Here is a 14,470-nt window from a genome sequence, read left to right on the forward strand (position 1 = left end):
GGGAGTTTTACATTCTCCATTCCAAGGGAAACTCCAGTTTTCCCTGACAGATACCTGTCTTTCCAAACCAAGACAAGGACCCTGCAAGGAGCTGCTGGAACAGCCACTGCCAGAGCCCTGCCAGGGGGGAGATGATGTCTGCAGAGCACAAAAGCTTTGGATTTATCCTTCCCCTTGCCGGGCTTGCCTCCCCATCCCCCAGTTGCAGACAAGCCAAGCACGCACAGACAACCATTGATTTGAGGGGTTTGCTGCCTCCAGCCCCCAGATTTCACTCTAAGAAGCAGCTGAGCTCACCACGGCTCCAATTTCACTGCCAGCTGCCCCCCAGCCCTGCCCTGGCCCCGTCCTTACCAACTTGGTTTTGTCCATGGCTGCCAGCACTGCGGCGTTGAGGGTTTCCAGGGCGGAGAGCACATTCCTGTATTCCCCAAGGTACGCTGAGAAATAATCTGGGGCAGGACAGAACACCACGGTCAGGTCCTGAACACCTCTGTGTCTGCCTGCCCTGCTCCTCCTGCCCCCCAAACACAGTCCAGAGCTGCAAGGGGGGCATTCCCCTCCCCTTGAATCGTCCTCCCACGTGGACTGAAATGAAAAGCCCTCCTCTATCCCCCTGGGAAAAGCAGCTCCTCACTGTGCTGGGATCCAGGCACAGGGACCCTCGATGCCACCCAGCCCTGCCCAGTCAGACACACAAGCCCCACCACACACCCCCTCCAGGGCAGGAGTATCCCTGACTTACCACACAGCTTCTCCGTGTCCACGTTGCTGCAAGAAACCCAAAAAAGCTCCTGTTAGATAGTGGGGCTGGTGTGGGGCAGTCAGTGGTGCTGAGCAGGGGTTTGGGGGCTTGTCCTGAGTCCCGGTGGATTTACTGCTCGTTCATGTGTTTTCAGGAGCTGCACAGGTTGAGAGCCAGCAGCTCAGGAGCCATGCCCGGCCCCTGCAGCAGCCAGGGGCTGAAGGAGCAGGAAAATCTGCTCCACCAACATCTCCTGGAGCTGGAGTGTGCTGGGAGAGCATCTGTGACAACAGGGTGGGGCTGGGATGGAGATGCCCCACACTCCTGGCTGGCCAGCTGGGTTGGCAGCCCCATTTCTGAGCACTGGAGCTGCTTCTTCAACCCAACCCCTTCCCCCAAGGGTGGGAAGCATCCAGCCAGGGCTTCCTTCTTGTTTATCCCTGACCTCAGCCCAGATCCTCCTCGTGGCACCGGACCCCCTCCTCTCCCGTCTGCCCCTCCAGCTGCTCCTCCTCCTCCCACCCCGAGCCCAGGTGATGTGGGGCTGTCTGCAGGCTCCCAGGGGGTTGGATGACTCCACAGCCCTGCAGAGCTGTTGCTCCTGCCCTGAAGGCCATTAAAGCAGGGATCTGGTTCAAAAAACCCAGAGGCAGGGGCCAGACCCCCACCCCTTGTCACTAACAGAGAGCACTGCACTGCAGGATCCACCCTGGCACCCCTGCAGGGCTTGGGCAGGTCCCTGCAGGCTGCTAAAGGTGCTGCTGGGGGGGCAGGGAGGGGGAAATGTTCAAAAACAGCCGCAGGTTTTGGGATGGGTCTGCATGGTGCTGTTGGATCTGCTCAGGCAGCCAAAGCCACAAAGGCAGAGCTGCTCCCGGTGCCCAGCACCACCCAGAGCCTGCAGGGACAGACCCCAGGATGTCATTTATTCAAATCAGCCTCTGCTCAAGGCATTCTGCTGCCTCAAAATCCCCCAGATGATTACAACTATTTTTAATCCTGATTGGGAAAGTGGAAGAGAGCCCCAAAGAGAGCTTTTAAAGAGGTTTTTAAGTGTTTAAGTGCTGTCACACATGGAGGAATTGGAAGTACCTGGAGTTTGCCAGGCTCCAAGCACAAGGAATGCTGCAGTGCTGCTGCCCAGGGGTGGGAAAGCATGGCCACATCACCCTGTCCCCCTCTGACACTGCTCACAGGGCAAAGGGACAAAAACATCCCCATGTAAAATTAGAGGACGCTGTCCTGGATTTGGTCCTGGATTGTCCAAAATGCCATTCAAGGTGAAATAGTGAAGGCAAAATCTTCCTACAGCTTTTCCCAAGACATCAAAGGCTGGTTTCTGTCTCTCAGTTTCTTCTGGGCTTCCACTGAGAGCACTTTAACAGCAGGCAGAGGTTCAAAGATGGGAATGTTTTGGCGTGAGGGGTGGCAGGGCAGGGGGCTGCAGACCCTCAGCTCTGTGAGTGCCTCTGGAGCTCTGCAGGCAGCAGAGGGGCTCTGTGGGGCTGGCATTCAGCTCAGCTATTTTTAACATGCAGGAGCTGATTTAGGCAGGGCTCTGCGCACTGACCTGGCACTGCAGGCACTTTTTGAAGAGGATAAAAAATCGTGTTTCCCTCAGGACTCAACATAGATAAACCTGCAAAGCCACAGCCCCTCACACTGCCAGCTCTGCTCTGTCCAGCTTTGCTGATCCCATCCCTGGGCAGCTCTGCTGGACAGAGACCCTGAGCTTTGGAGCACCAGTACATTGGAAAAAGGTTTCCCTCCTTCTGAAGTTTTCCCCTTTATTTCTGGCAGCCGCCTGGAGCCTGCAGAGCTGCTGCAGTGCTGCAAGAGCCCTGGCACTGCAGCATCCCCAGCACAGCCTCAGACCTGCCCCAGAGCTGGCACTGCAGGGAAACACTGGGCCCCACCCGAGGGAAGGGTAGAAGTCACCACAGAGGGGATGTGGACACCTCATGCCCACGCCACCCAGGCTCCTGCACTGCTCCCAGTCAGCACCTGGGGCTGGCACTGCTGCCAGCAGGAACAAGGAGCCACCAGCTCAACCCACTGCCAGTTCCCAGCTCAGCTCCAGCAAGGTGGGACAAAGCTGCCATCAGCTCCCACCCTGCGGCTTCTAAGGTTATTAATAACTCTTTATATCCTGGCTGTTTGCTGCTGAAAAAGAAATGTTAACTAATCAATCACTAAACCACTGAACATTGAACCAATCAGTGACATCTTGTGGCAAAAATCATCGCTCTGGGAGCTGCCCAGGGGAAGATCTGCTCCCTTCCCTCCCTGAGGCAGCCTGTTCCATCAGCAGCCCTGCACGGGAACCTCTCCCCACATCCCACAGCCTGCAGCAGCCACAGGGCACAGACAGGGCAGGACAGAGCACAGCAGGCAAAGAAAGGGCTGCTGGGGCCATTCTCCTGCTGCCAGAAGAAATTCACACAAAACCCCTGTGTGGGGCTCACAGGCAGAATGTGCACACCAAACCCTGACCCACTGTCTTGGGCTATGTAACCAAAAAATGTGTATTCTATTTCATCTGTTGAAAGCAGTTAGGGAGATGTTTGGGGTTTTTTTCCTTTATCTCTTGTAACTCCAGGGGGAGGAGGGTGGATGCCTTCTGATAACAGCCCAGCTGTTAAACCAGGTGGGGCAGTGTTTCTTATCTCTTCCACCACTGTCCACCCTCGGGGATATCTTCTGTTAATGGGCCATTGAGGCTCACCAGTGACTGACACATTCCATCATCCATTGGGAGATGGAACACCCAGGGGGAGGAGCCAACCATTCCTGCCAAGATATAAACTGAGCTGTAGGAACACCAAGCAGCCTGTTTGCCACTGGATTCCAGAGGAAGATCGGACTCATCTCATGGACACCACAGGATCATCTCTACTCCAGAGCCACATCTGTTTCACCAGGAGGATTTATTTGCACTGCCTCCAACACCCTGGCCAACAGGGTGTCAGGTTTTATTGCTGATTACATCAGGGTTTTCTAGGACTTTTGTTTGTTTGCTTTTTTTTTTTTTTTTTGTATTACTGCATTTGCATTTTTAATATTCCTGGTAAAGAACTGTTATTCCTATTCCCATATTTTTGCCTGAAAGCTCCTAATTGCAAAATTGTAATAATTTGGAGGCAGGGGGTTTTACATTCTCCATTCCAAGGGAAACTCCAGTTTTCCCTGACAGACACCTGTCTTTCCAAACCAAGACACTCGTTTCACAGGGCTGCCAGGGGCAGCAGGCTTTCCTCTGCTCCTCTCTGCCATTCCCACTCCAGGAGAAGAGCCATCCTCTGCCTCCCAAGCACTCATCCTGAGACTCTCCACATTTCCCATAGCTGTATTTTGACTGTGCTCAAACCACTGATTAACTGTAATTAAGCCTGAACTGATGATGGAGGATCTTGTCATCATTATGTTGTTGGGATTTTGTCAGAATGTGCCTGGAATTTATGCAAGAAAACAGCAATCAGCTGCAGAAAAGGAGACGGGATTTTTTATTTTAATTTTTGTCATTTATCATGATGGGAACCTCCACTGCCATCACAGATCTGGTTTCCAAACCTATTTCATGTGACACAGAGTGTTTCAGGCACTCTCCATCATCAGGGACTGGCAGATGCTGCGGCTCTGAGTCTCTGAGTAAAGAATTCACTCAAATCCCTTCTTCCAGACAATCACAGGCTTGGGGTTATTTCCACTGAGAGACTTTAGGAGGCACCAGGTCAGCACTTCCACCCCCTTGTGGCTCCAGGTCAAAGGCTCTGAGCAATCTGTGCCCAATTCCTAAACACCTTCATGGAAAGATGGATATTCCAGACCTTATTTTTCTAAATTTCCCCAACAGGTGTAGGACAGAAGGACGTCCCTGGGCAGGTATTCAACCCCTGCAGTTCTGGATGCAGCTATGGAGCTCTCATACCTCCAAAAACATCAGTCTCTTCTCACCCAGACATTTCAGAGGATGAAAATGCTCTTTTCCAGGAAGATGAGCCTTACTGTGCCACTGCCAGAGCTGGTGTGGAGGTCTGGACCAGCCAAACAAAACCATGGACCTGCTGTTGCACCAGCTGCCATCCAGAGCTTAATTTGCTTTCAACATAAACTTCTAAATGTCACAGAATTAAACTGAGGGGATACTTTATGCCAAAATGGAACCATGTTCTGAAATGCAGAACAAAAGCAGCCTCATGTGGAAATGCAGAACCTGAGGTGACCCCAGCAGAGGTGTGTGATGCACAGGCCCCAGCGTCCCACCCCAGAGCCAGAGGGGTGGGAGGTGGAGAGAGGAGAGCGTGGGGCACTCTGGAAGGGAACAAGAAATGTGGGAGACCTCTGAAGTATTTCTGTTCCCAGCTGTCACTCTGGGGCCCAGGGGAGCAGCTGCAGTCCCAGGGATGGGTGAGGGTCAGGGTGGGTCTGGGCAGTGCTGGGCACAGAGGAGGGCTGGGCATGGGGGGGTCTCTGTTACTGCCCCTCCTCGGGTCAGGCTGGCAGGGATGAGGAAACACAAATTCCAGCCTAGACGTGGCAAACACAGCACCAAACACACCTGCTGGATGAAGGGTGACACTTTCCCATCATCACAGAAGCTTCAGGACACAAAAGCAGCACACCAGATCTGCTTGGAGAGCTTGTAGCTGCTTTCCAGCTTTGTAATACTCCTCAATCTGGCAGCAAATTTTGGCCAGCTCTCTGAAATATTAAGTTCCTGACAGTGCAAGGAACAAGCCCAGGGGAGAGGGGCTGTCCAGCCCCCACCATGGGGACAGCAGGGCACCAGCATAGCCCTCATATGACACCACATCCTGCACACCCCAAACCCTGCATTTCCCACATCTGCTGAAAGCCACTGGAGGCAGGAATTTGGAACCAGCTCTGTCTGAAGGTCCCCTCTGCTGTCTGTGGCAGGAAGAGAACAAAGACCCAGCGCTCATGCCCTGCTAATGGGTGTCACCAGCTCATGCTGCCATGGCCACGCTGTCAGAGCTACGGCCCCTCGTTAGCTAATGAGCTGTGGGGGCACCGCTGCAGCCATGGCTCCCCAGCAGCTCAGCCCAGCCAGGCCTCCTCAGCTGCTCCAGACACATGGAACAAGCTCAACCTGAAGGCAGGAGACCTTCCCTGTTCAGTTTTGAGCTGGGTTAAAGCTCCCAGCTTCACTGCAGCCTGCGTTTTCCAGGGGTGTTGGGACTCCAGAATCACCCCAAAATGGAGCAAGAGGAAAGGAGCATTTCCAGAGGAAAGGGAACACTCACTGCCAACTTCCTGGGATCACAGCCCAAAGAGACAGAGATATAAACACCTCCTGCTGCCCACACCCACAAGCCCAAGCAGAAGGCTCCAAAGAAAGCAGCACAAGGCTGCCAACACCTGCCCACTTCCCTGCCCATCACTGCAGTGGGAACTAAACCCAGCTCCAACAGCACTGGGAGTTCAGCATTCCCACTGCCCCTGTCCTGAGTGGGGGGTGACACTGAGTGTCTGCTGGTGGTGGCATTTGGTGGCTGTTGGCATCTCAGGGTGACAAGGGCCCTCTGTGCCACTGCCTTGGCTCCCTGCAAAGCCCTGGGACCAGCGTGTGCAGCTCAGGCTGCCCCAAATTTCCTCACCCTGGCAGGGCCCTGTGCCCTGGTCAAGGGTGTCAGAGGTGCAGGAGATGCTGGGGTGCTGGGGAAGCCAAACCTGCCCCTCAGACTGGGAGAAGGCTGCAGCCCCTTGTCCCCCAGCAGCACCCCAATGTTTGGACAGACCCCAGCCATGCAATTCAGCAGCACTCAGCTCCTCCCTGTGCCAGGACAGACTCACCCAAAGCAACCAGCTGGGCACAGAGCTGACAACATGGCCATGGCAGCATGAGCTGGTGACACCCATTAGCAGGGCATGAGCGCTGGGTCTTTGTTCTCTTCCTGCCACTGAGAGCAGAGAGGACCCTGAGACAGAGCTGGTTCCAAATTCCTGACCTCAGTGAGGTCAAAAATACACCAAAAAAGCTAGGATGAGAATCCCAGCCGCGCCAAACAGACTCCTCTAGGCAGCAGTACTCACAAGGAGACCAGAGCTAAACACAATTCCTGCTCCTGTTTTTTGGGGCTTTCTTTTTTTAACAAGTAGCTGGCCTAAATTCCCCAGCACACGCACCGGGCCCACTTGGTGGAGAGCAGCTCTTACGTAAGTGAAAAGCAGTTCCCTGAATCAGCAGTGGCAAAGTCTGTGCCTTTGCACAGTCTGTGCCGTGTCCCCACACCACCACAGGCTCCTGCAGATACACAGCCTGCTCCAGAGGCTGGCTATTCCTGGACTGCATTTTCTAAAACAAAAGAATGGTGTTTGCAGTGCCTGCTCGCTCTCCGGAGCTGCAGTGAATCCCGTGGCTGCTCTCCAAATGTCTGACTGCTCTCAGCACCAGGGCTCGCTGCTGGTGCTCCATGGGTTTGAGCACCTGCAAGAGGTGGGTTTGTCTCACCCTGACTATTTATCACACCCGCCTCCAGACATCCTCCATCCCCCATCAGGCAGTCTGAGCTCCTGCTGCGTCCCCTCCGTGCCACCACGGTACTCACTCTGAGTGACGCCTGTCAATGCCGCTGAACAACTCCCACAGCTCCTCCGAGCTCAGGATGCCGTCAGAGAAATAGTTCTTGAACTCCTCGAATGACAGCTTCCCATCATCTGCATTCAAATAAAAGGGGAGGATAATTATCTATCTGTGGAAAGCAGCATCCCTGCCCCGCGAGCCGCCCCGCAGCCCCTGCGGCGGGAGCGTGGGACAGCTGGGTGTGCTCTGCGTGACAATCACAGCACAGATGTCCCCGAGAGCAGCCCCCAACCCAGCAGAGACACTCCCTGAGAGCAGCCCACCAACCCAGCAGAAAGACTCCCTGAGAGCAGCCCACTGTGGGTACTGACAGTGGTCAGATTTTAGGCTTCAGGCACTGCTAGAGTCTGTGAGAAAGACAAGCCAGCAACTCTCTCATTCTGGTCTGGGAAAATCCTAAGGAGGAATCCAAACCATCCTTGGGAGGTGAAAAACCTTTAGCAGGTGTTGTTTTTCTAACTTGTTTACTGGCAAAGGTGTTTACAAAGAGGTGTAGGCTCTGAATGACCAATTATATTCATTGTACTGAAGTACTGTATAAAAAGAAGATTTAGAAAAATAAAGATTGCTTTCATTTGCTGTAAGCTGAGAGTCATGTCGTTATTGTCATGCCATCCATAAACAACGACAGCCCAACCCAGCAGAAACACAGGAGTGCTGCTGGAATTGCAGGTGGGAATTTCAGCCCTTTCCAAAAGGCCCCATTGTGGTGTTCTCAGAAATACAGACTGTCCAAGAACAAACAGCACAGTGAGGGCAGCCTCAGATTTTCATGGAATCAAAGTGCTCTCCATTGACTCAAGAGCTTTTTCCTTCCTCTCTGTGGAGGATTTCAGCTCCTGGGCTGCATTGTGATCTGCTATAAAAGCATCTCCTAAGCTACCATGAAGGAAGAGAGCCCAAGAGAGTGTGGGAAGGCTCAGGGAAACCACTTGTGATTTTGGACTCTGGGTTTATGGGTGCTGGATTAAAAACTGGGTAGCAGAGCCTGGCTCCCAAATGCCAGGGGCTCCAGGGGCACCCAGAAACAGGATCACCCAACCAGGAGCACCTGTAAAACCCTGGACTGAGCACGGAGACAGATCCAGTCCTGTGAGGGACCGAGCAGAAGCCTGAGAGCCCCTGGGCAGGAGAAGGCTTGCAAGGGGCTGTGTCCTGCGTGGTGCATGGATGGGGAATTGGGGGAGCCCGTTCCCCAGCCCCTGGGCAGGCTCCGGGATCCAGGTGAAGCAGAAAAGCATTTCCCACCCTCCCTCTTTCAGGCAAACTTCCCAGTGGGAATGAGCCACGCTGCTTCAGCCAGAGTCAGGCAGGGAGAGGGAGGCAGCAGCGGGAACAAAGCACTCACCGTTCTTGTCCGCTCGCCGGAAAATCTGCAAGACAAAACACAACAGGGCTCAGTGCGGCAGCAGGGAGACAGGGCAGCTGAACAGTGAGCCAGACAGCACCCAGCACCACGGAAAATCCCCTCCAGGAGCTCAGGGAGCTGTGGAGAAGCCCCAGCTGCTGGGACTGCACAGGCTGCTCCGGGAAATTCCCCTTTGCCAGTGGTTAAACCCATTTCTTGCCTCCAGTGCACTGAGCCCTTGGGTGAGCCCGGCACTCACAGCAAGCACCTTTTAGAGAACACAAAGGCAAAGCAGAAAGGACTTTGCTACATCCTTGTGATGGCAACTGTTTAATTTTTCAGTCCATTTAAAGGAAAGAACATTAGGTATAAACCCAGTCTGTAGGGAAGCACTTTGTGCATCACCAGCACTCAAGCACCTGCACCGAGGAGCAGCTCCTGCCCTGAGCTTTGTAACCACCCCTCAGCACAGCCCTTCCTGCAACACCTCGGCGTGCACACACACTGTGATTCATTATTGATGAGTTAATTAATCTGTAACTGCTTCAGCCACAGAGCACAGTCGGAGAGCTGCTCCAGTTCAGGTTCTCAATGCAGATTCCCAACCATGAGGCTTCCGTGACCCTGGAGAAGGCTGGGGCTGCTCAGCCCTGCCAGGATCTCTTTCACCAGTAATTATTGGAAGGTCTGGGGCTGATGCCAGTGAGGAACAGCCTCACTTCCGAAGCCTGGCAATGTTTTCCCAGACCAAAACGTATGAGGTTTTGTCCATCACATCCTAATGGAGTCACGGACAGAAAATTCCCTGTGTGGCAACAGTCATATCATCCTGGGTGATGAGGAAGTCTGCAGGTCTGAAGAAAGATTAGGAAGGAAAAAGGGCCGGGCAAGGAGACAGAGCTTTTCTGTTCTTGCCCACAGGCCGCCCCCGGAGCAGCCCTGGCACAGGCAGAGGCACCGCTGCCCCCAGCCCGGCCCCTCCCGCACTGCCACCGCCCGCCCCGCTGCGAGCCCCGCATCCAGCCCTGGCATCTCCTGGGAAACTGCTCGGGGGCAGAGTAAGAGCTGCCAGGAAAACCCCCTACACCTCTGGCTTGCAGCTGGGCAGAGGCTCTTCTAGTGCTGGAGCTCCCTGGTTCCTTCCCCGGGACCGAAAGCAGGAGTAGGGACAGCTCCTTGGAGGATGCTCCTCTGAACGAAGTGAGCTGCTCCTGCCCCGGGCTGCGGCAGGGACGGCGGCTGCCCTGGGCCGAGCAGGGTTAGGGAACCCTCCCGCGGGGTTAGGGAACCCTCCCGCGGGGTCAGGGAACCCTCCCGCGGGGACTGCAGCCGGCCAGGCTGCTGCCCTGGCAGGAGAGCGGGGCGGGCACTCCCTGAGCACCACATGGGACCTGCTGGGCACACTTTGGAGCTGAGATGGGAACCTGCAGCTCCCTAACAGTGGCGATTTCTCTGGGTTTTAAAGCAAAGCCTTCTCCAGGCTAACGGGTTCCTTGTGGGGTCTCACAGTACCACCCATAGGTCCCAGATGTCCATGCCACCCTGCCATGGACCCTCCATCCAGAGAAGCTCCATCCTGCAGAGCTCTGTGTCATCAGAGGGAGGCATGGCTCATGTAATGACACCTCTGTGGCTCCAGGTGTCACAGAGGCCACCCAACTCATCCCAGATACAGGCACTGGGTGCAGATTCGGGAAACACTTCCACTCACAGGCTGGCGTAGCTCAGCAGGGTTTGTCTGTGGGCTCAGAGGGAGAACACAATTTCAGGGAAGGTCCCCTGGGGCTGAGGAGGTCTCTAACCCGGGGTGAGCCCATCCTGGGTTCAGCAGGAGCCTCAGCTGACAGAGTGGAGGCCTCTCCCTCACACACAAGGCTCAGTGAGGGTGAGCCAGTGCACACACAGCAGCTGCTGGAGCTACAAACAAACCTGGCATGAGCAGGGAGCTGGGAGTGTCCCCGAGGCAAGGCCATGTCTGCCCCAGAGCCCCCGCAATGGCCAGGGGCACTGCCTGCAGCCCTGAGCCCAGGGCAGCTCCAGCCCAGCACAGGCAGCACAGGGCCACTGCCGTGCTCCACAGGGCCATGTCCCCTCCCTGGGGGCTGCGTGCTCAGCCATGGCAGGTGAACGCTGTCCCCAGTGCAGGCAGCAGCCCTGGGACAAAGCCAGGGAAAAGGGATGCAAAGCCAGGCTGGGGGTGGGATTAGGTCTGCGTGGCTGCTGGAGGGCCCTACAAGCAATTCCCCTCTTGCCTCAGGGCGGACTGGCAGCCTCAGAGGCACAGGGGCACTGCCTGGAGCCCGGAATGTTTCCCTCAGCCCTTGGGCTTGTGTCCAAGCAGCCACAGCCTCACCGGGACTGAGGGAAGAGGTGCTGAAACAGCATTTATTTGTGGAGTGAGCCCCACACGTACCCCGGGAGGGAAGGAAGGAAGGAGGTTATAGGATTTCTCCCTGCCTGCAGGTCTGGAAGCACCGCGGCTGCTGGCCAGGCAGCCAGGGACAGGCGGCTGCTGGGAGGGGACAGCTGCCCTGGGGACAGTGCGCTCATCCACCCACGGCAGGCTAAGGCTGGCTGCGGTCAGGCACCGGAGCTCCTGTATCCGGGAGGGGAGCGAGCCAGCCCCGGGCACAGCCTGAGGGACAAATCTCCCCGAGGCTCGAGATGCTGCACAGGGCGATGGCAGCACTGCGGTTCGTACCGCGCCTGCAGCAAAGCGTCTCGGGCAAAGCCCTCCTCCTCCTCCTCCTCACTTCTCCCAAAGGCAGAGATGTGCAGGCAGGGGCCAGGGGAAGCAGCAGCCCCCGCGGTCTGTGGTGGGCAGCGCTGCCGTGGGATGCTCACCCCGCCCAGCCTGGGGGGCAGCCGGACACCGGCCATGTGCCCAGACCCCAAAGTGCAGAGACTGAACTCACCCTGCCAAGCTCTGGAGCGAGGGTGGGAGCAAAGGAGTCACGGGGCAGAGGAAGAGAAGCCGTCAGGACCCGGAAAGCAGCTGCTGGCGTTGTTAACATTTCCCATTTTAATTGCTTTAATGACACCCTGAGGGATGGATGTGCGACTCAACGAGTGCCCGGAGGAGCTGAGCTGAACGCAGCTGTCACCACCCGCCCCCTCCTGCCCATCTTCCCCCAGCCAAGTAATTAGTGCGGTTAATGATGCTGGCTGGAGAGCCTGGCAGCCCGAGCCCCCCAGGAGCAGAGAGACCCTGACCCCCAGCTGGCAGCTGCGGGCAGCACCACGGCCGAGGGAGCCGCGCCTCCCGGCGCCTCCCCGGGCATGCCAGGGCTGGAGCAGACGTGGCATTCACCGTCCCAAAGTGCTGCCCGAGATCTGCTGCTCCCCTTCTCTGGGATGGACTGGGACACGGGGGTGAGCCTGGATCGGGACAAGGCGGAGGTGACAGCTGGGAGGTGACAGCTGGCACCGACCTGAGCTGTGCAGGTGCCCGGGCACCACCAACCCTCATCCCTAATCCTCTCCGGCTGTCCCCTCCTGAGCCCTGCGGCAGGGCAGGGGCAGCGCCTCTGTCCCCGCGTCTCCCTGGAGAACACGCGGCAATCCAGGGCTCCCTCACCGGGGAGATTTGGGCGCTGTCTCCCCGGCGCAGCCCCGGAGCACAGGAACACACGGAACACAGCAGCAGGAGGAGGTGCTGGCCGCTGGGCTCTGGCCCGGGCTGTGCCACCGGCCCTGGGAGATGCCGGGGCTGTGGCCGCCTGCCCCGGAGCCCCGGCCGCTCTCACAGGAGGAACTGTGCCAGCATCTCTGAACACAGAGACAGCCACCACCTGCATTTTCAACTCCCCCGTGCCACCCACAGTCGCCAGGATGCTCGGGCGACCTCCAACCCGCACGGAGCATCCTCCTCCACAATCCCGGCACGTCGGGAGCGGGCAGGGACAGGGGCTGCACCCGGGGGCTGCAGCAGGCAACGCTCTGTGGGATCCCATGGCTGTGAACGGCCCCGGGGAACCTTCCACAGCGTTCCTGCCAGGCACAGCTCCCGCTCCGGGAGTCATGACAGCCAGCTCCGGATGAGGCGTGGGCTGTTTCCAGCCGCTCAGAGGCCCAGCATCCAGCAGAAGGACACGACATCGTTATTTACCATCACGACCATGCACAGCTCCGGGCTGGCACGGACACAGAGCCTCCGGCGCATCCCTCGGGCCGGTTCTCCGGGAAGGGGCTCACCCCATCGCCCACCCCGAGGGGGGCACGGCGGGCCCGGGGCCGGGCAGGAGTGCGGGGGTCCCGCCCGCGGTACTCACGTCGTGGAAGATGGGCAGCGGCTGGCGGTGGGGCTTGGGGCCGCGATCTGCTGAGAGCAGGCACACGGCCAGCAGCTCGGCACACGACATCATGGTCCCGCCGGCTGCGGGGGCTGCGGGCACCGGGGGCGCGGGGAGCGGGGAGCGGTGCGGTGCCCTGGGATGCGGTGCGGGGCCGCGGAGCGCGGTGTGCAGCGCTGTGGTACCGCAGGGCACGGAGCGCTGGCGAAGGGACGGGTCCGGTGCGGTACCGCAGGGCACGGAGCGGTGCCGTAGGACGCGGTGCGCTGCCTTGGGGCACGGTTCGGTGCGGTCCCGTAGGGATGGGCTTGGTGCGGGAGGAATGGCCTCGGTGCGGCAGGGATGGGGTTGGTTCGGTGCCGTAGGGATCAGCTCGGTGCGGCGGGGACGGGCTCAGTGCGGTGCCGTAGGGATGGGTTCGGCTCTCTTCGGTTCGGCAGGGGTGGTTCGGCTGGGCTCCGCAGGATGGCTCGGCTCGGCTCGGTTTGGCCTGGCTCGGCTCGGTTTGGCCCGGCTCGGCTCGGCTCTGCTCTGTTCGGCTCCGCTCTGCTCGGCTCGCCTCGGCACGGTTCGGCTCTGCCCGGCTCAGTCCGGCTCGGCTCGGCTCGGCTCGGCTCGGCTCGGCTCGGCTCGGCCCGGCTCGGCTCGGCTCGGCTCGGTCCGTGCGCAGGTCGCCCCCGCCGATCCCGACTCAGCCCCGCGGCTCCGCCGCCTCAGCCAACTTTGGCTCCGCGGAGGGCCCTCCCCCGCCGCCATCCGATTGGCCATGAACCGTGATTGGCACCGAGAACCACCAATGTGCTTGGCGGAGGGGAGAGGGGCGGGGCCGCGCCGGTCCCGGTGCCGCTCGGCGCCGGGGCGGTCCCGGTTGGAGCCGGCCCAGTGTGCTCCCGCTGCGGGGCCGTGTGACCGTCCCTCCGTGTCCCGGTGTGACCGTAGTCTCAGTGCTGGCTCCACAGTAGCCCTGGTTGGTCCAGCTGATCCCAGTGTGGCCACGGGTGGTCGCAGTGTGGTCACTGTTGGCCCCACAGTAGCGCTGGGTGCCTCAGCTGGCCCTGGAGTGGCTCTAGTCTGGTGATGGATGGTCACAGTGTGGTCGTTGTTGTCCCCACTGTAGCCCTGGGTGCCCTAAGTGAGGCCCCAAGTGGTCCCAGTTTGACTGTGGGTGTCCCAGTGTGGTTGCTGTTGGCCCCACTGCAGCCCTGATCACACCAATGTGGCCCCAGTTGGTCCCAGTTGAACCATGGGTGGTCCCAGTGTAGCTGCAGTTGGCACCAGGGTAGCCCTGGTTGCCCCAGCTGGCCCTGAGGCTGCCCCAGTTTGACCATGGGTGGTCATAGTGTGGTCATGGCTGGCCCTGGCATGGCCCTGCTTGTCCCACTGTGGCCCCAATTGGTCCCAGTTTGACCACAGGTGGTCCCAGTGCAGTCACTGTTGGCTTTGGGATAGCCCTGATTGTCCCAGTAGGTCCCAGTTTGACT

General features: G+C 58.2%; 1 protein-coding gene across 3 annotated transcripts in view; it reads right to left on the reverse strand.

Annotated features, from left to right (window-relative positions):
* Positions 1 to 13,705, reverse strand: part of NECAB3 (N-terminal EF-hand calcium binding protein 3) — a 34,676-nt gene extending 20,971 nt beyond the window's left edge. Inside the window, exons 1-5 of one of the 3 annotated variants that reach the window (XM_063402258.1) lie at positions 12,969 to 13,702; positions 8,698 to 8,722; positions 7,315 to 7,423; positions 746 to 771; positions 355 to 452 (exon numbers count right to left, since the gene is read on the reverse strand). In XM_063402258.1, coding sequence (XP_063258328.1) covers positions 355 to 452; positions 746 to 771; positions 7,315 to 7,423; positions 8,698 to 8,722; positions 12,969 to 13,061 — 351 coding nt within the window. In that variant the 5' untranslated portion in view covers positions 13,062 to 13,702. Of the gene's footprint in view, positions 1 to 354; positions 453 to 745; positions 772 to 7,314; positions 7,424 to 8,697; positions 8,723 to 12,968 lie in introns of all 3 variants that reach the window. The other 2 variants (XM_063402256.1, XM_063402259.1) reach the window with 2 other exon arrangements.
* Positions 13,706 to 14,470: the final 765 nt, after the last annotated feature.

The sequence above is a fragment of the Prinia subflava genome, chromosome 8 (assembly GCF_021018805.1).
Source record: "Prinia subflava isolate CZ2003 ecotype Zambia chromosome 8, Cam_Psub_1.2, whole genome shotgun sequence".
In the NCBI taxonomy this organism is placed as follows: Eukaryota; Metazoa; Chordata; class Aves; order Passeriformes; family Cisticolidae; genus Prinia; species Prinia subflava.